This window comes from Hemiscyllium ocellatum, chromosome 26 (assembly GCF_020745735.1).
Source record: "Hemiscyllium ocellatum isolate sHemOce1 chromosome 26, sHemOce1.pat.X.cur, whole genome shotgun sequence".
NCBI lineage: Eukaryota > Metazoa > Chordata > Chondrichthyes > Orectolobiformes > Hemiscylliidae > Hemiscyllium > Hemiscyllium ocellatum.
The window spans coordinates 1,563,740-1,585,800 of NC_083426.1; the positions used below are offsets into that span (position 1 = coordinate 1,563,740).

General features: G+C 41.7%; 1 protein-coding gene across 4 annotated transcripts in view; it reads left to right on the forward strand.

Moving 5' to 3' along the window:
- Nucleotides 1-22,061, forward strand: part of foxp4 (forkhead box P4) — a 390,222-nt gene that overhangs the window by 63,995 nt on the left and 304,166 nt on the right. For 3 of the 4 annotated variants that reach the window (XM_060845038.1, XM_060845040.1, XM_060845039.1), the window contains exon 2: nt 20,482-20,665. In XM_060845038.1, coding sequence (XP_060701021.1) covers nt 20,492-20,665 — 174 coding nt within the window. In that variant the 5' untranslated portion in view covers nt 20,482-20,491. The remainder of the gene's footprint in view (nt 1-20,481; nt 20,666-22,061) is intronic. The other variant, XM_060845041.1, reaches the window with a different exon arrangement.

Sequence of the window (22,061 nt, forward strand, 5' to 3'; positions counted from 1 at the left end):
TCCACTGCATGAGACTGTCACAACCGAATCTCAATTAATTGTCAGTAAGTGTTCTTTGTCATAACGTGCCAGTGGCAGCCAATAACTGAGGTGATGTTGACACAGGGTATTAGATGTGTGTTTGTAACCAGTTGGTTGGTTACCACCCTCAGCATTCCTGGATGGACAAAGGGACTCCCCCATCTTGACACCAGTCTAACTAAGGAAAGAGCAGTCAGCTATTGGGGAGACAAGGTCTAGCCGTGAGCAATGGGTCATCCTGAGAGAGAAGCTGGGAAAACGAACAAAAGAGAGCCTGTATTTTTGTAAAATGTGAATCTGTGGAGGAAGAAGCATGTACTTAACCTGTAAATAATCCAAACAGAGACAAAAGCACCACTGTGTGCTTCAGTTTTATGTGCTCTGTGCTTTTTAAAAAAAATTGTGAAATTAAACAAGGAGTCAGGACTATTTTAAGCAGACAAATTAAATTGTGCTTGGAATAAAATACTCCCAGAAAATTTAGACATAAAAGGAAATGTGCTTAGAAAGCACAAACAATTTGAACTGGAAGCATACAGTTTGCTTCTTTCTGAATTTTTTTTTCTGTTTTGTGGATATGTACCTTAGAGTCTGGTGCAACCACTATCCCCCTTTTATTGCCTCTTGGATATAAACACGGTCCCTGACAAACATGTTTCTCTGGTGCTGTTGGTTGCCATGGTTTTTGCCCCTTTGTTGCTGCAGTGTTTGCCCAGTCATTGCTATAACCCAAAGCACGGGGTCAACTTCTAGGTGTACATTGGTGACACTCATCATGTTGTTTGTGCTGTGTTGGCTGAACCCATGCCCAAACCCTTGAGCAGCTGACAGGAATGTGAGAGACCGAATCATTGAACATTAAGAAAATTGAATCCAGAACTTTTAACCGTAATCTTCACTCGTTTCGTACCTCTTACTGGTAAGAGAGAAACTGTTTCCTCTTTGGCAGGTGTTGGGAGTGCAGGACAAGGTAGAAGAACCTTAAAGTTAAAGACACCAAGGTGACCCCATGCTTTCAGTGTATCTCACAGTGAGGTGAAAATCTGGAACTCTGTCCCCTCCACCTGCTCCCCGCCAAAACACTGGAGATCAATGGAGCTTGAGATTGTTAGGCCTTTATCAGTTAATTGTTACAGAACTGCAGTAAGTGGAAGGAATTAAAATTGAATCAGAGGCTTGAGAGGTGTGAACAGGCCCCTCCGTCCCTGATCCAGCAAAACCAAACAGCAGCTGACATCTCCATTGTGATCATTCCAGAGTTCAGTTTCAAGTGCCTGACCCTAACAGGCTTTTAGTGATTTTTTTTCTCATGTTGTAGCGGGCCAGTCATTATTCCCTGTTCTCTCTGTCCTGAGGGTGTAGTGTTGGTGAACTGCCTCCTTGAACCCCTGCAGGATGGAGCTGAACCTGGAGTTGATGGAGCTCCCGTGCTGTTGTATCTTTCGGGTCAAGGTTTCCATGCAAGATCAATTTGTTGCATTAACTTTGATGTGTTTCTGCATTACGTTCTCATGGTTACTTAGACAGCCTCTCTGAGCCAGGGTGCAGTGCTGGGGTCGATACTTTGTTGGTTGCAAGACCAGGATGCATTGCCCATCCCGAATTGCCCTCGAGAAGGAGGCAGTGATATTGTGGTAATATTATTAAACTAGTAATCCAGTGACCCAGGGTAATGCTCCACAAATCTCACCATGATAGCTGGTGAGATTGAATATAATCAATTAATAAATCTGTTATCTATAAAAAGAGGTAATCCAACAGTGACCATCATCAATTGCTGTGAAAATCCTAAATGGGTCTTCAGGGAAAGAAACCTGCCCTCCTTACCTGATCTGGCCTACCTGTGACTCCATGCTCACTGCAATGCAGCTAACTCCCTAACACACTCTGAAATAGCTGAGCAAGCTTCTACTTGTATCAAACCTTGATAAAGAACAAAAGTTCTTGCCAATCTCTGCCCCTAATTTCCCCTCACTCTGAAATAAATCTCCGTATTATCACAAGTCTTGAGTTCTTCACGTAACCAACTCTCCAACTCATGCCCATGTCCTGCTGAACCTCACCATCTTCATCCTTTTCCATTGGCTCCAATTCTCCCTTCATTTCCTGGTTCCTGTCACTGCTCGTTTATCCCAATAAGGTTTGGAAGAATGCAATAAAATAAAACAAAGTACTGTAGGCGCTGAAGATCTGAAACAAAAACAGAAATTGCTGGAAAAACCCTGAACATGGTCACTGCATTCCAAACATTACCTCTGCTTTCTCCCACAGGTGTTGAGTTTCCCCAGCAATTTCTGTTTCTGTTTAGGAAGGATGCAGATGTGAACCGTGATGCCTGACACAGTTGAAGTGCCTGACAGCACATTGTGTCCAGATCTTGCACAAAGACCAATCACTAGCTGTTGCCTCTGGTGGAATCGTTTCCACTGAGAGTCACCACTGTCAGCAGAAAACTGCGAGACATGAGGAAATAATATAAGATTCATTAATGAAAATAAAGGAGTCTGTTTTATGGTGAACAAAGAGTACAGATTGTGCTGAATGTTTCTTAATGACATTCATTGAATTACACACAAAAAATATAATTTGACCTTGTCATATTTGTGTGAGTGCTGTCAGTGTTACTAAATCCGTATTCATTATAGTCTTTGTTTGCTATTAATTTTCATAATTACTAATTGAACAATGAGGCACAATATTATCTGCAGGACAGAGCAAATAAATATGTCATAATTAGGGTTGAAGATAATTTTTTACCAAATTTCAGTAAATATGTGCATCAACTGCAGACACACACTGAAAAGGGTTCGAATGGATTGGGATTTTATACACCTTCTCTCGACTTTAATAATTGCAAAGAGAGTAATGCGAGGAACTGGCATTGTATCCCAGAAATGAAATATGATATGATAATTATCTAGGAAAATGTTAAAGTACTGAAGTAGCAGCCTTTCTATAGACATTATGTTGGATCCTAAATACACCGCTGAAACATGCTGGTGGTGAATTCGTTCTCACAAACCTGGCTTCCGTTTATTATGCTGTGAATTTCTCTCTCTTTCCCTGTGTGCTGTTTGATGGGTTTTTTTTCTATATTGTGAATTCACGCGGGAATTAATACTCATTCATTGCCCCTCCAGAAATTACTTCTGAAATGCATATAATCTAAAAGATGCAAATGAGCTTGACTCGTTGCTCCCTAGTTAATACAAATTATCATCTGCTTTTTCCACTGTCATTACAGGCAGCAATTCCATCACCCTTTTGTGGTGTATTTTTTGATGTAAAAATAGGCCCTTTTGCGTTTTGAGAGTGAAATTTTAATATAAGGTAGGGAGGTGGAGAATTATTTTTAATTATTTTTCCTTTTCAGATGAAGTGCCCAGTATATGGAGACTCCCAATGTCACTGATGACCTATTTTAACTGGAATTGAGTCCCTCACACTTTCAAGGATTTTTCAGTCTGTTTGACAGGAAGTGACTGCTCATGAAAGGAATGAATTTCCTCTTCTCATCCGTAGCTCCCTATTCTCTGCCCCTTTAGCCCACCTCCCTCTCTGACCCCTGAGTTCTGCCCTCTGTTCCAATCTGCCCCTTTTTAAACAGAGGGAATCAATGGCTCACATCCTCATATTTGGTTTCTAATTGACATATCCTATCTTCCCAAACACGATGTTGTTTCATACCATGGGCTCTTGCATTTTGACTAAAATGAAAGTGGGAAACAAATTGGTTTCTAAGATGTATGGTAGATCCTGCTGAGCGAGACTTAGTATGGGATGGACAGTGATAGCTACAGTCTAAAGTCAGTGCCGAAAAGGACAGGACCCTTTCCATTCTAGACTATTGTATGACTTTTTTATTGGAATTATCAAATTCACAATGTGTAATAAACAGAAAACAGTAATTGCAGCTCTCTGCTTTATCTGAGTTCAGGATATTCTCAAATCAGCCAACATTGGTGTGTACAATATGCTTAGTATGAATTGCCAATTCATTTCTTGTTTTTTTAGATAAGATTCCCTCCAGTGTGGAAAAGGCCTTTCAGCCCAACAAGTCCACCTCAATCCTCCAAAGAGCAACCCACGCAGACCCATTCCCCTACATTCACCCCTGACTGACACTACAGGCAATTTAGCATGAGCAACTCACCTAACCTGCATAGGTTTGGACTGTGGGAGGAAACCCATGCAGATACAGGAAGAATGTGCAAACTCCGCATAGCTAGTTGCCTGAGGCGGGAATTGAACCCAGGTCCCTGGTGCTGTGAGGCAGTACTGCTAACCACTGAGCCACCATGCCGCACCATGTTTCTATCTTTCTGTTGGAGAATGTCTGAAGTAGATTTTCATTATCACTCTGTGCTTGTCTCTTTCCAGTTCGACATTTCTTCATCCCTGACCCTTCATATCTCTGTTAACTGCTCTCTCTTTGTGTCTGCCTTCCCCCATTGCCCCCTCCTTGGGATCACTGAGATTCACTTGCTCTGCATTTCTGATGCACATGTACTTTCCTTCACTCTCTCTTTTCTTTGCTCCAACCTCCACATTTTCATTCATTACCTGTGGTAAACATGAGCTCATCCAACAATCTGCAAAGCGTATGTTAACTTGCACCGTGCTCACACTTGCTGACCAAAACAATGATTCAAACTTCTCAGCCTTGATTTTAAACCTCTCCCCCACACACACCCCTTGCCATCAATCTCAGTAAATTCTTTGACCATCATCCAATTAGTTCTGTTCCTTCAATTTCTGGTCTCGTGTACACAGCTTCAATTCTTAAAGCACCACGATTCGGGGCCGAAAACTCAGTTGACTGGCTGTGTGTGAATTCTATCTTGAAACCATTTCACATCTTTTCCCTCCTTTGTGATGATTATAAAGCCTATTCCTTTGAAGATTTGGTCATCTGTCCAGATATTTCCTTAGATTGCTCAGTATTTTGTTTGATAATGAACCTGAAAAATGCCTCGCGATGCTTTACAAAAACAAAGGTACTACAGAAAGTTGACCTTCTTTCAGTCCAGCTGGTCAGCTGCAAGTCCATTTCTGTTGAAAACTACAGTAATCCCAAGAGGAAGGACAAGAATACGATACTGCAGGCTCAGTTAGTCTGGGAAGTTATTGAAACATCCAAGATTCTTAGATGCCTTGACAATGTAAATGTGGAAAGATTGTTTCCCCTTGTGGGAATAGAAGGTATATTCTCAGAATCAGGGATCACTGGGTTATACCTGAGATCAGGAGTAATTTCTTATCTCAGAGGTTAGTAAATGAGTGGAATTCTCTACCACATAGGGCTGCTGAGACTACATCATAAGTATATGAGTGGATTCATGTGATTTCATCCTCCGCAGCAGTCTATCATGAGATACCTTGTCAAAATGTTTTAGCAAAGTCCATTTAGACAATATTCACCTCCCTGGAGTGGCACGGTGGGTCAGTGGTTAGCACTGCTGCCTCACAGTGTCAGGGACTGTCTGTGTGGAGTTTGCACATTCTCCCCGTGTCTGTGTGGGTTTCCCCCGAGTGCTCCGGTTTCCTCCCACAGTCCAAAGATGTGCAGGTCAGGTGAACTAGCCATGCTAAATTACCCATAGTGTTAGACAGGGGTAATTATAGGGTAGGGGAATGGGTCTGGGTGGGTTACTATTTGGAGGGTCTGTGTGGACCTGTTGGGCTGAAGGGCCTGTTTCCATACCGTAGGGAATCTAAACTAATCTTACTTTATCAATCATCTTCACCACTTCCTCAAAAAACTCAGTCACATTTGTGAGACAAATCCTCCCTACTGAAAGCCATACTGACTATCCCAAATATATCCATTCTAAATCCTCCCCACAGAAAGCCATGTTGGCTATCCAAACACATCAATTCTTCACCAAATGTGAGTAAATCCTGTTCCAAAGAATCTTCTCCAATAATTTCCCTCCCACTGACATACATAGATTATCCTTGCTGCCTTTTTGAACAAATGAACAATGCTGGTTGTTTTCCAGTCTCTGGGACCTTGTCTGAGGCTGAAGAGGACACAAAGATTTCTGTCAAGATTCTAGCAATCCCCTCCCTTGTCTCCTTTAGTCTCCTGGAGTAGATCCCATCAAACCCTGCAGATACATCTACTTTAGTGTTTTTCAAGACACCCAATAGCTCTGCCTTCTTAATGTTAATATGTCTTAGAGAATCCACAAATCGAACCATCATCCATGTATTTCTCCTTGGTGAACACTGATGCAAAATATTCATGAGGGTCCTCACCCACTTCCTCCAGTTCCACTCATAAATTCCCTCCTTTATCCTTGATTTCTGTTTTCTGAATTTTGCATTTGCTTCCTTTTCCCCTTTTAGTAAACTTATAGCATCTCTCATCATCCAAGGTTCCTGATCTTTCATTCTCACAGGAACATGCTGGTCCTGAACTCTGATTTATTGGCATTTATAAGACTCCTAGGTGTCAGATGTATCATATTTACCTTCAAACAGCTGCTCCAGTTCAATTTCTCCACTTCAAGCCTAATACTGTTGTAATTAGCCTTCTCCCAATTTGACACTTTCACTCCAGGATTGGTCTTGTCGTTATCCATAGCTACCTCATTAATTGTGGAATTATGATCACTGTTCCCAAAATGCTCTGCCACTGAAACTCCAATTCCCTGGCCAGGCTCATTCCTCAATACAAGGTCTAATACAGCCCTTCAAGGAGGAAGTGAGGACTGCAGATGTTGGAGAGATCAGAGCTGAAAATGTGTTGCTGGAAAAGTGCAGCAGGTCAGGCAACATCCAAGGAGCCCGAAACGTCAATTCTCCTGCTCCTTGGATGCTGCCTGACCTGCTGCACTTTTCCAGCAACACATTTTCAGCTCTAATACAGCGCTTTCCTAGTTGCACTATCGAAAGAGACTTTAGTTAGAACACATTTGGAGTGTTGTGTGCAGTTCCAGCTGTCGCAAGATAGGAAGAATGTGGAGGCTTTGGAGAGGATGCAGATGAGATTTTCCAGGCTGTTGCCTGGATTGGAGTGCATTAGCTGTAAGGAGAGATTGGACAAACTTGGATTGTTTTCTCTAGAGCATCAGAGGCTGAGGGACGACCTGATAGACTATATAAAATTATGAGGAGCATGGATAGGGTGGATAGTCAGAGTGTCTTTCCCAGAATGGAAATGGCAGACACTAGGGGGTAGAGGTTTAAAGTGAGAGGGGGAAAGTTCAAAGGAGATGTGTAGTGCAAGTTTTTTACGCATAGGTGACTGGACCATGCTGCCAGGGGAGGTGATATAAGCAGATATAATAGCAATGTTTAAGATGCACTTAGACAGACACATTAACAGGCAGGAAATAGTCAGGCACCATGGTCAGCATAGGTATGGTAGGGCAAAGGGCTTGATCCTGTACTGCACTGTTCTGCGTTCTATATTCAAGACGAAGAGATACAGATTTTTAATGAGGAAGGGAATCAGGGTTGTGGGGTAAAGGCACAAAAGTGGAATTGAGGATGATCAGATCAACCATGATCTCATTGAATGACAGAGCAGACTCAATGGGCTGAATGGCCCACTTCTGCCCCGATGTCATATTGTCTAAAGTGGCTGCTTTGCAGGATGCTGCAGTGAAGGGGGAAGACTTGGACATTTCCTCTCTCTAGTCTCTGTCGGTTTATCCTTTGTCTCACTGGGGTCTTGTTGCCCTTCATCTTTAAAAATAAGTTCCTCTTTTGCACTCTTCCTATCGTGTTTGATTAACCTTCTTCATCCACTCTCTCACCTTGTATTTCAAATATAGGAACAACAGCAGGTCATTAATCCCCTTGAGTTTATTCGTCCTAATGATCCCACCCTTTTGTCTTCTTTGAGTTTTCTCTGATCTTTACACCAAGGCTTACCTTGATGCTGCACCTTATATTTCTGAAAATTTTTGGAAGTGAATTAGGTTCAGTTGGTAACATTAAGATAATGTGGATTTTAGAGAGAATATTTTAAAATATTTGATACTCCCAAACTCCACAGATGTTTATGTTTTCCACAATCTGTTCCACTCGTTTCCCAATCAATCAGACTGGGTCACAGCACACAACCAAAACTGGACACATCTCCTGGTTAATTCCACCACATTTTCATGGATACAGATACTTGGATATGCATCTTCCCAAATCAAACACGATCAACTTACTAAGGAAATGACCAAGGTCCAACCGTGAAACTTGTAATCAATCCACAATCATTTTTTAAAAATAATTTTCATTAATTTCAAATTAGGTGGAGAACTGAACAATCTTATTTAAAATGTCTGTTTTTCATGATAAAATCATTTTCATTTGTGTTATTCACACTATTCCATATTATTGCTCTTAAATATCTCAAGGAATATTTTATATTGGAAAGAAAAAAATTAATTAAGTTCTATTACACAGCTCAATTATGTTAGTTCAGTGAGGAGTACACATTTGTGTCGATGAAAATGAATTTCCGAGGAATCTTGAACTGCATTGTATCTAAAGCATTTTCAAGCACATTTTGGGCACACTCTCCCAACTGCAGCCAAAGCAGGAACAACTCGAGCTCTTTATTTTGTCATGATCTTTCCATCGCGTGCATGCACTTTTAATTTCTCATTCTCACTGTCTGTCTGGGTCTCTCCCTAGATGAGGGAAGTAGGCCATGTACAACATTGCAATTAAATGGGACAATTAAAAAGTGTGTTTGCATTTTAATCATTTTTAAACCAGTCTTCCTTTCAGCTTTTATTTTAAGAAAATAGATCTCAATGTATGGGAATTAACTCTGAGCGAAATTGTGATAACTGCTGACCATCCTATCCAATGCACACGGTGTAAGAATCTCTGGCAAGAGAGATCTTGAGAAATATCAAATGACTATTAGGAATTGAAGCACCCTAATGACTGGCATTATCATTCATTATGTATAGGATCCAGTGGGTACAATTGCTGCCTTTTGTTTTCTGTCAAACTTCAACACTGAAAGTGATGTGTGCATGATAGCATAATGAAATCGGCTGAAGATAATGGATTTGAAAATATGCAGAAAACCCTTTAGTGCATTTGGAACAGAACCAAGCCTACTTTGAAAGAATTGTCCCAGAATATATTAATGAATTATTCGATCCTCAAGATTCTATTTTTTTTAATTCAGCTTTTTATAAATGTGAGACCAAAAGTTCAGTCTTTTTTCCCCTCCCTTGCCTCACAGCTGATCTTTTTTCTCAGGCTGTTCTATCCCAGCCATACCTCCGGAATATATAAACAGTACCTTTCACTAATGGTGACAAGTGGAAATTGCGCTCGAACATTGCTGGCAACAGGCCCACAGATGGGAGGGATTTGATTCTTTATTTAAGTGCAGAGCAGAGAAATTGAAGGGATGAGAATTTTGCTGTGGCATTGATACTAGACTAAGGACATGTGATGCATAAACAGAACTGGTGTTCTTCCAAGTCAGTGCCACTCCATCTGGAACATTGAAAGACCACTCTCCTATTGGGTTTGTTAGTGTTCTGCCTGTGTATGTCTCTCTTTGACTCTCCTTCCTTTTTGCCTTATGTGCTGTTATGCTTTTGTTATGATTCCACTTATGATAATATTGGACAGGTCTCAGAGTGAAACCCAATTTGATAGCTCATAAGTATTATTTTTGCAATTTAGTTACTGTAGAGTTCAGTTACTGAACATATTCAGACAACACTGTCAATGTTCTTTTAAAAAACACACAATAGTTTATTACACAAAAGTAACATAAATATCAAAAAAATTCAGCACATTTTCCAGCAGTACCCTATACCGACACTCAACACCAGTGAAGTGCTTTTCTATCTTAACTCTTTAATTTTCTTGATTAACAGGGTTGAAAATATTTCCTTTTGTCAACTTTCTCTACATTCACAAGGTATGATCGCTATTACCATCTCTCTCCATGTTACAGATGCCAACTACCCCTTTGATTGTTCCAAAATGAATTTTAAGACAATTCCTGTCAACATAAAATGCGAGAAGATGTTCAAGACTTTTTTCCAACTCCAAAAGCCTGGTCTACCACAAACTGTCCTATTGCTGGTATCAAGCTAAAAGTTGATTGATGCCCCTGGTCTGTCTTTCCGTATGCCATAAGAATTCAACATTATAATGATTTAATCAATTAACTCACCAGGTGATTTATCTAGTTATTTAGATTAAGTCACATGCTTTTTTGGAAAAATATTTAAATTTACCATTCTAACCTTTTTCTTATGCTCATTCCTGGTCCAATGTTTATTTCTTATGAATTGCCCTTCAGAAGGTGGAGGTGAGCTGCCATCTTGAACTGCTACAGTCCATGTGCTGCAGGTTTATCCACTATGCGCTTAGCGAGGGAGTTCCAAGGTTTTGACCCAGTAGCATTGAAGGAACGGCGACATATTTCCAAGTCAAGGTAGTGAGTGGTTTGGAGGGAACTTGCAATGTATCTGCTCCCTTTGTCCTCCTAAATGGAAGTGGTCATGGGTTTGGAAAGTGCCATCTGAGAATCGTTGATAAGTAAGACACACAAGCCGCCATCACAGAATTAAACCCCAAAACACATTTAGCCCTACCTTAAAATGCAAATTCTGAAGTGATGAAAACAAATGATAAAATGTTATCACATATTATATGAAAGTGGTATCCTTCAAAGGCGTTTTAAATTTTTATCCCATACTATGTTAAAAGTAGCTATGATTTGGAGATGCCAGTGTTGGACTGGGGTGTACTTTTAACTCGGTTAAAATTAGTAATACTAGCATTAAATACATGAGGATTTTGATAACAATCATCTTCTAAACAAGTCCATGATGATTATAGCTTTCATTTCTTTCATATTTATTCTTAACAGTGTCGATGAAAATATTGCTTTGAATGTTTTTAGATTGTAAGGTTGTAACTTTAAATGCCAATGAAACAGTCTTAAATTCTTATCACAGATGTTTGAAGGAAAGGGGGATCCATATAAAAACCTCCACAGAATTGTTGGATATGTACATTTCAGAATCTCTTAAAACCAAGACCAGGCTTTTTATTTAACTCCCCACCATTGATTAAGTCTGTTGACATATGTTTCATTTCATGGAACAAAACTGTCTCGCCATAAACTGTCTCGCCATATGATTCCCATCTCATCTTCCTCTAATAGCACTGAACCAATGCTTACATTACTGGTTGTCACAGCTAGTTGATGATATATATTCATCATTTTGTGCTGCTAAACTAATGCATCAGTCAGTACAGCTTCTAATTTAACAAAGGCACCCTTAACATTCTCTTATCAATCCAAGTTGCATGCCTTCTTTAACTGCAGCATTGAAAGCTGGAAGGAACTCCCAATAAGATCCAACTTTACCAACATGGCAATATGCCTTAGATACAGGAATATCCAAAGAAGCCCTGATTGATGTTTCTTCAGGTGCTATTTGGTGTTGTCCCCAGTATAGCCCACAGTTTTGCTGTGGAAAATTCAGTTTTAGCCAAATGTATGACCAAATTGACTCCATGTAACTGATCAAATCATTTGTCAACGTGATACAAATGCCCTTCCTAGGATTGACTAAAAGCAACCAAATCAGTAACATAATCCTTTGATGATCATATTATTTCATCTTTGAAAAGCTGCTGATACATGTTTCATTCCAAGACACAGAACTTTACGTCAATAAAGTCCAACCAATGTAACAAAAACTGATATTGCATTGGCTGTCTCCATCAATCAAATTTGCCCATGTCTTTCAACAATCAATTTTTGTGACAGATTCTGTTTGCCTAATTATAGTGGTGGAATCAGAAATGAATCCACCTTTGTTACTATCTTGACTTTAGAATAATAAAAATGCAATATTTGTGATGCATCTAGTTTCACACCATCTTTGTAAGTGATCTTTAGTTACAATAATTCTGTTCGATAATGCCATTGTCCATCAACTTAATTACTTCCCTTAGTTGAGCTTCATTTCTGGATTGAATCAGTAAGGAAATTTATTTATGGGTAATACATACACTAATTTAACATCAAATTAGGAAAAGAGGATTTCCTTTGCTAATTTATAGAAATTAGTTCATCAATGTGTACTAACTTTTGTAAGTCACTGTGCTAATTTTCTGGGAGATAGCACAATGTTCCCTTGAACTTTATAAGCATTGTGCAATTTAATTACTAAAAAGTTGACTTTTGAATTTTGATCTTCTCCTTGAATTGGTATACTTGAAATGTCGTGATGAGTACAAGATGTAAAACTTTGATAAATTGTCTTTTTCCAACAAAATCTGGAAACTGTGAATAGCTCAGAAGATACTAGCACACTGGACACTTTCTCCATATTGGATAAGCTGTCAACTGCATTGCTGTTGGCTAGTTAATTGTAAAGGAACTCTGTAAGGCTATACAGAATCTCAGAATTATTGCAGAAAGACACCATTCAGCTCATTGTGCCTGTACCAGTTCTTCGAATGGATATCATTGCCTCGTGTCAATCTCTGCTTTTTTCTCCCATCTCCCTAAATAGTATTTCTACCCAAATAATCATCTAGTGCCCCTCTTAACTGCCTCAATTGAACCTGCCTCCACTCCATTTCCAAGCAATGCAGTCCAGCTTCATTGTTTTTCCCATATCATCTTTGCTTTCTCGTGCATCACTCTAAATCTTTACCCCTTGTTCTCATTCCTTTTGTCATGAGGAACAACTTCTCCTTATCTACTCTATCAGTTGGGACTGTCGGGATTTGAGAGAGATGGTTTGCAGCAGTGTGCTTTATTAATAATTATATGTATACAACCTGAAGAGGTAAGCTGTTGTTGAATAAGACTCCTATTTCTTCATGAATAAAGACCAGCATACTGTGGAGTTGTGCTGCTATGTTGGTGTCACATGACAGCAAGAAAGATACACGTATTCTGGTTGTGTACGATGTATCTTGGGCTGTATAAACTATTTAGATTAAACTTAAATTTTTAATTGAAGTTTCCTTTGTCTGTAAATTTGTGCACAATTTGTGCCAGAGAAAAAAGTGAAATCTTGTTGATAACGTCTGTATTTGGAGCTTCTTTGGTGAAGCTAGTTATTTTGGTTAATGATTTCCCTCACGGCGATTAGAACATTGTTTTAGTTTTGGGATGAAGTAGGGATTTTGAAAAAGGAAGAATAATCTTTAATTTCAGTCCATTAATTACAAACTAACTCAAGGAAGGTGTGATTTTAATATCTGGATTGATTCCAAAACCTGTAATTCAGGTTTGAAAGATTTGCTGCCTGCCACTCCTGTCTGTTACAGAGAGACATGCAGATAAAGCACTGTGCGTTTCAATGAAGCCTTCCACAACTTCAGGATATCTCAAAACAATTTTACAGCCAATGAAGCTTTTTTTGAGTCTAGTCACTGATGTAGTATAAAGCAATATTTGCACAAAAAGCTCCCACAAACTAAATCAATGGTCCGAGGAGTGGCAGATAGTTTAGGTAAATGTGAGGTGCTGCATTTTGGTGATTCAAGCCAGAGCAGAGCTCATACACTTAATGGTCAGGCCCTGGGGAGTGCTGCCAAACAAAGACAACTAGGGGCGCAAGTGCATTGTTGTGTGAAAGTGAAGTCACAGGTATGGTAAAGACGGCATTTAACACACTTGCCTTCATTGGTCAGAATATTGAGTGCAGGAGTTGGGATGTCGTGTTGCGGTTGTACATGACATCAGTGAGGTCACCTTTGAATACTGCATACAATTCTGGTCACTCTTCTAAAGGGAAAGGCCTGAAACTTGAGAGGGTGCAGAAAAGATTTACAAGAATGTTGCTGGGATTGGAGGGTTTGAGTTATAGGGAGAGGCTGAATAAGCTGGGGCTGTTTTCCCTGGAGGTGGAGGCTGAGGGGTGACCTTGTAGAGATTTACAAATCATGAGGGGCATGGAGAGGGTGAATAGCCAGGGTCTTTTTCCCAAGGAGAGGGAGTTCAAAACTAGAGACATAAGTTTAAGGTGAGAGGGGAAAGATTTAAAAGGACCTGAGGGGTGTCTTTTCCGCGCAGAGGGTGGTGTGTGTATGGAACAAGCTGCCAGAGGAAGTGGTGGAGGCTGATACAATTACAGCATTCAAAAGGCATCTGGATGGGTATATGAATTGGAAGGGTTTGGAGGGATATGGGCCGGATGCTGGCAGGTGGGACTAGATTGGATTGGGATATCTGGTCCACATGGACAAGTTGGACTGAAGGCTCTGTTTCCATGCTGTACATCTCTATGACGCCATGACCTCCTGCCTCCTCCTGCTGTGTCCCTTTGCTCTTGCCATTAGTAGTATCACAGTATGTTGGCAGATGGGACTAGGTCAGGTTGGGATGACTGGTCAGCACACACAAGTTAGAGCAAGGGGTCTGTTTCCAATCTGTACAATTTTATGTCTGGACGGATGACTGGATAATCTGCTGTGGAAATTTGTTAAGGGATAAATATCAACCAGAATACAGGAGACAACTCTCCTGAATGATGGAAGAAGCCAGACAAAATTTACAAGAAGCAGAATCTCAGGAGAATGCAAACGGTGACATGTGATGCGCTTAAAATGTTTAGAAATAGTTTACTATGAAATTACAGGCCATTCAGCCCAACCAGTTCATGTTGGTGGTTGACCTCCACATCAGAATTGCACCAAGTCCCGTTTAAATTGAATCAAAAGACAAATGGTGCAAAAACCTCCAGGCATGATCTGTGTCAATGGTGAGATCAGTGTGTTACAGAATTGCAGTGTGCAGGAAACTACCAGGGGGGCCACTCCTTGCTTTAAGGGAATATATACCTTAGTAATTACCATGTCAGTTTCTCAAGACTGAAAAGTTCAAACGTTGAAGATTTCTTGGATTTATGACTGGCAACGTGTTGAAACTGATGGAAGGAAATATTTCCTGCATGCCTCAAAACTGGGATTGTACAGCCATAAATTACCAGGTCATCCCGAGATAATGTACATTCACTTCAAATCAGGCTGTGGGAGCAGAGAGAGAAAACCTGATGGTGAACATTCTTGTACTTCCATCTTTCATTCAGGTTCAGGTCAGAACCCAACTCCTCAGAAACAGAATATTGCTCGCATAATTAGATGAGTTTTTTTTTATCCAATATAAATATTGACTGTTAAGTCAAAAGCAAGAAGATGGAAGTTGAAAATAAATGGCTGGAGAAACTCAGCTGGTCTGGTATTATCTGTGGAGAGAGAATCAGAGTTAATGTTTCCAGTCTAATTTGACTTCTTCAGGCTCTGCAGAGCTGCTAGCCTTTCCAGAGTTTGTCTGCATTGACATGACCAACTCTGGAGGTTTCATCAAATGACTGACTACTGTTGGAACATTGTGTGCAATTCTGGTCTCAGTCCTATCGGAAAGATGTTGTGAAACCTGAAAGGGTTCAGAAAAGATTTACAAGGATGTTGCCAGGGTTGGTGGGTCTGAGCTACAGGGAGAGACTGAACAGGCTGGGGCTGTTTTCCCTAGAGCGTCGGAGGCTGAGGGGTGACCTCATAGAGATTTTATAAAATCATGAGGGGCATGGATAGAATAAGTAGACAATTTTTTTTTCCTGGGGTGGAGGAATCCAGAACTAGAGGGCATAGGTTTAGAGTAAGAGGGGAAGGATATAAAAAAAGAGACCAAAGGGGCAACTATTTCATGCAGAGGGTGGTACATGTATAGAATGAGCTACCAAATGACATGGTGGAGGCTGGTACAATCGCAACATTGAAAAGGCATCTGGATGGGGATATGAATAGGAAGGGTTTGGAGGGATATGGACCGGGTGCTAGCAGATGGGACTAGATTGGATTGGGATATCTGGTCCACATGGACAGGTTGGACTGAAGACTCTGTTTCCATGCTGTACATCTCTATGACGCCATGACCTCCTGCCTCCTCCTGCTGTGTCTCTTAGCTCTTGCCATTAGTAGTATCACAGAACCCTACAGCATAGAAACAGGCCCTTTGGCCCACCATTTCTCTACTGACCAACAAATAATAAACTACACCAATCCAGTTTACCTGCGCTTGCACCACAGCCTACTTTGCCCTGACATTTTCAATGCTCATCCAAATGCTTCTTGAATGCTGTGAGAGTTCTTGCCTCCACCCTGGCCCCCATCTTGGCCAGTATGCTCCATAGTTCTACCACCCTCTGGGTGAAAACACATCCTCAGATCTCTTCTATACCACTTTCTTCTCACCTTAAACCTACACCCTCTTGCCTTAGACACGTCTGACATGGAGAAAAGATTCTCACAACCTACTCTGTCTGTGCCTTCCGTAATTGCATAAACCTCAATCAGAGTCCCCCCTCAGCATCCTCTGCTTTAGGGAATAGTAGCCCAGCCTATCCGGTCACTCCTGATAACACAGACTTTACATCCCAGGCAACATCCCGGTGAATCTCCTCCACACCGTGATTAATTGATTAATTGATTGATTGATTGATTGTCTCATGTACCTAATACAGTGAAAAACTTTGTTTGCGAGCAGTCTGAGCAGATTATTGAAAGCGAGGACATACAGATCATAGGGTGAAAACAAAACTTGGACAAAGTAAGACATACAGGTTACACTGCGCAAGATGTGCGCGAGGTGAGATCAGTGTTAACACGATCAGTATTATTTGAAGTTAGAATCCAGTCCTCAGTCTAATAACGGCAGGGAAGAAGCTGTTCCTGAACCTGCTGGTATGTGGGTTCACATTTCTGCCTGATGAATGAGGTAGTAGGAGTGAATTACCGGGATGGGAGGAGCCGTTGATGGTGCCAGCAGCCTTTCTGCAGCAACAAGCCGTGAAAATGGAGCCCATGGATGGGAGGTTGGCTTCTGTGATGCCTGGGCTGTGCACATCACCTTCTGTAGTTTCTTACAGATTTGGGCAGGGCAGTTGCCGTACCAGGCTGTTATTAATCCATGATGTGGAGGTGCCGGTGTTGGACTGGGGCGGACAAAGTTAAAAATCACACAACACCAGGTTATAGTCCAACAGGTTTAATTGGAAGCACACTGACTTTCGGAGCAACAATCACCTGATGATGAAGGAACGTCGCTCTGAAAGCTAATGTGCTTCCAATTAAACCTGTTGGACTATAACCTGGTGTTGTGTGATTTTTAACGTTATTAATCCAGACTGTATGCTCTCAATAGTGTTTCAGGAAAGGTTGGTGAGGGTTCTTATGGACACCTCAAATTTTCTAAGTCACCCGGTGAAGAAGAAGAGTTGTTGTGCCTTTTTGACTGGTACGTCTATGTGGGAAGTTCAGGACAGGATGTTGGTTATCATCACTCCTCGGAACTTGGCACTGTCCACCCTCTCAGTCTGTGCTCCATTGATATAGATGGGGGTCTGTTCTCCTTTATTTCTGAAGTCAATGATCAGTTCTTCAGATTTGCCAACATTTAGAGAGAGAGAGAGAGATTGTTATCATTGCACCACATTACCAAGCCCTCGATCTCTTTTCTGTATTCTGACTCATTGTTGTTTGATATCTGTCCTACCACAGTGGTGTCGTCAGCAAACTTGCAAATATCATTTGTTTGGAATTTGGCAGCACAGTTATGGCTGTACAGGGAGTACAGCAGGGGGCTGAGGACACGTCCTTAGGGGCCTGGAGTGTTGAGGATTCTAATGGAGGAGGTGCAGTTATCTATCTTCACTGATTGCAGAGTGTGGGTCAGGAAGCTGAGGATCCCGTTGCAGAGGGGGGAACCTGAGATCAAGGTCACGGAGTTCTGAGATCAGTCTGGAGGGGATAATGGTGTTCAAGGCAGAGCGGTAATTGATGAGCAGGTGTCTGACATGGGTGTCCTTGTTATCCACACGTTCCAGGGATGAGTGCAGGGCTAGGAAAATTGCATCCTGTTACATTGGTAGGCAAATTGTAGGGGATCGAAGCAGACAGGGAGACTTGAATTGATGTGGGCCATGACCAGTTTCTCAAAGCACCTCATGATTATTGAGGTCAGAGCCACTGGGCAGTAGCTATTAAGGCACATTGCGTGTGCTTCCTTAGGTAGTATGATAATCTTCTTGAAGTAGATGGGGACTTTAGTTTGCAGGATGGAGAGGTTGAAGATGTTGGTGAATACCTCTGCCAGTGGTCCACACAGGACCTGAGTGCTCAGCCAGAGACACTGACTGGCCCATCACTTTCCTCGTGCTGACTCCAAGGTTAACTCCCTCTCCAACACAATTACATCCTTCCAAAAGTAAGATGACCAGAACTGCACACAGCATACCATCTGTGGCCTAACCAATGTGGTTTTATGTAGCTGTAACAAGAATTCCTCATTCCGATGGTCTATGTTCCCAGTTATTGAAGGCAAGCTTCCCAAATGCCTTCTTCCCCACCCTGTCTCCCTGTGCTGATATCTTCCAGGATCAATGCATGTGGTCTGACTGACTCACTTGGCAATCCTTACTCCTGGGATAGTACTGGCCTCACTCACTCATTGGGAAAATACAGGATCAGTGTGCATGATCGTGAGAAATAGCCAGTTAGCAGTCAGAAAACTGGTTTGGAAAAGACCAAGCATGAAGATCAAACATTCACAAATTTAACTGGAGCTGCCAAAGTTTGAACTTCATAAAGATTAAGAAAAATTGATAACAACTCTGAGACTTATGTCATTATAATGGGGAGATTGTGACAGCAAGACTGGAGCAAGAACTGCTTTCATTCAACTTTTGATGAACTCTTTTTAAGTGTGGGTGTGATGGTCTGCTGCCTGATGGTGGAGAGAAAGGCAAATAATTGGGAGAGTTGGCCCCAGAGTAATACCCGCTCCATTTTTATCACCTCAGCAATACATTCTGAGTCAGAAACTTTGTAAGAAACCTCTAACTTGACACTAATTAAGGTCATTAAGTGGTCAATTAATGGATTTTTGAGATCTCAATTGTCCAATGGCCCAATGACCTGTTTTACTGCCTGGCAAGAAAAGTGACCAGTTCTAAAGAAGTTCTGGATTCTTGACACTAACTCTGCTTCTCTCGCTCCACAAATGCTGCCAGACTGCTGAGTGTCTCCAGCAGTTTCTGTTTTTATTACAGAAAACATTGATTTACTCATTGGGCTTCCTGCCAGATTGGGTGGGCTCCTCCATTTGCACCTATTTCTGGGACCAATCAGAAGCAGTGATGAGGCAAAGGGGTGGCCACTGAAAGTCAGATCTGCCCATCCCCCATACAATTATGTCTGACCTCCCTCAACCCCCCATTTCCCCCACCCATGAACACCCTGAGAGAAAAGCATTTCCCGTGCTGCTGTTTAAGCCCCTAAATTCTGGACATCAGGAATGACCTCTAGGACCCAGAAACTGGCATCCCCTGATTGGCTAGCAGCTTCGGGGCAGGACAAGACCTCAGTATTGAGGCTCGTGATTCACCAGGACATTCAGCGCTCACCTCAGATTGCAGCTTAATCTGGTGGGTTTACATGGTGTTTGGGTCAGGGCATTAGGATCCCTGGGAAATACATGTGCTTACGCATTGTGCACAAAGCATTAAACCGCAGCCACTGCGCTGGCTTCCTTCTGAAGATTTAAATTCATTAAGAGCATAGTTTATTGGAATCCATTCTCTTAACCTCAGTCTACATATCGTGGGTGAGTCAGTCCAAGAGATGATGCCACCTCTCACTTTCACCTTGCCTTCAGCTGCCATCCGCGCACTTGCAGATCACATCCTGCAGTCATCCAATAATTGTCAGGCCTCAGTCTCCTGCTTTGACCTCTGTGGTCCAGTTCCATCACTCCATCTCCAACCACTGCCCCAGATGTCCCCAGCTGAGGAATGAAACCTGCAGCCTCAGGTCTATGCAGCTAAAAGCATAATATCCCAGTGAGATTGTAAAGGAAACCTATTGGAATGGAGCCAGCAAAGAGGGACCTCTGCTGTCTGAGGAAACTGGAGAATCTGGGATTTTGAAGCAGTGAGAGTAAAAAGAAGATCAAATGGAGATGCTCAAAATAATGGAGGTTTTGATCGTGAGGAGAGGGAGAAGCTGTTTCTCTTGACTGGATGAGTAATAACCGCTGGCCTTGCCAACTCCAATGTCCCAGGAACAAATAAAAAAATTAATAATCAGAGGGCACCAGTTTAAGGTCATTGGGAAAGGAACCAAAGGAGTGAAAAGAACATTTCATTTTAGAGATGGCGAGTTGTTGTGGTTTGTGCTGCCTTATGGGGCAGTGACAGTAGATTCAACAGAAAGTTTTATCAGAAAAGCGAATGAATATTAGACAGGGTGTGGGCCAACGGGGGTGTGGGATTATTTTGATAAATCTTTCAGAAGGCTAGCACAGATGGGATGTCCTGAATGGCCTCCTGTTCTTCTGCACCATTCTGTGATTCAGTGAGCAGGCCGTATGGTTGCGTTTGTGCTGAGCTGTGTGATGAGGCCAATAACATTTTCTCTTTTTCAATCATCCCCCACTTTTAGGTTTTAAGCCATGATGGTGGAATCTGCATCAGAGGCAATACGAAGCACATCAGCCAATCAAAATGGAATTAGTAGTTTAAGCAGCCAGTCGGATGGTGGAGGGCGAGAAGGTGGCTCAAATGGGGATGCAAATGGAGAAGTGAGTCCTGTGGATCTGTTACACCTTCAACAGCAGCAGGTGCAGGTTGGTTTTGGCTGGTTTTTGTCACTAATCTGTGTACACCAGACGTAAAGCAATGAAACACAGGTCTTCCTAAGGTCAGAGGGGATATGATGAACAAACCTGTTTTAGCCTGAGCACCAGTCCAGACCATATCCAACTGTCCATTCGCTGTGTGATGATTGTCCTACACTGAGCCATCTCTGAACCATGACAGACCCCTTAGCAGGACAGCTTCAGGGGTAATGAGATTGAGAATAATCAGATAATCATCCAGACATGACAGAAATATTTCTTCTATCGCCCATTTCTGAATCTTTTAGCCAAGTTGGAACAAGCTAAGGAAGAATTCACCATGGTGTTCTGTCATTATGATTGGTTGACAAGGTAGTGTGAGTCGGTATTTGTTTTGAGGTTGGGTCCATAACTTCCTGAAAAGACCAAAATCATTGTTGGTAGGACATGAGCAATATCCACCCCATCAGACAGACCTGAGCTGAGACCTGATGGTTTAGGATTAATATTTTAATTCACTGCAACAAGATTATTCAGAAATACATGAGTCAAAAAGTGCCCAGAGGATTCTGACACCGAAGCTGCTCGAGAATTTCAGGACAGATACGAGCCTTATTTCTGTTTCCCTATCTGTGTAATTTCCACACATATTTCTGAGATCTCTTTCTAATTCTGGCCTCTACTGCATTCCCAGTTATATGTACCTCACTGTTGGTTGCAATGCCTTTGGGTGCTTGAGCTCCAAGCTCCATTGTTCCCTACTTAATCATGTCCCTCCTCTCGATGTAACATTCCTCCTTGAAGATGTCTCAGAGAATCACAAAGATGTACAGCACAGAAACAGATCCTTTGGTCCAACTAGTTCATGCCAACCAGATATCCTAAATAAATCTAGTTCCATTTGCCAGCACTTGGTCCATTTCCCTCTAAACCCTTCCTGTTCATATACCCATTCAGATGCCTTTTATATGTTGTAATTATACCAGCCTCCACCACTTCCTCTGGCTGCTCATTCCTCTGTGTGGAAAAAGTTGCCCCTTAGGTGTCTTTAAAATCTTTCCCCTCCCTCCTGAAACCTACACCCTCTAGGTTTGGACTCCCCCACACCAGGAAAAAGACCCTGTCTATCTACCCTACTCATGCCCCTCATGATTTTACAAACCTCTTTAAGGTCACCCCTCAGCCTCCAATGCTCCAGGGAAAGCAGCTCCAGCCTATTCAGCCTCTCCCTATAGCTCAAACCCTTCAACCCTCATCCTTGTAAATCTTTTCTGAACCTTTTTAAGTTTTACCACATTCTTCTTATTGGAGGGAGACCAGAATTGCACACAATATCCCAAAAGAGGCCTCATCAATATCCTGTACATGACCTCCCAACTCCTATACTCAATACTCTGACCAATAA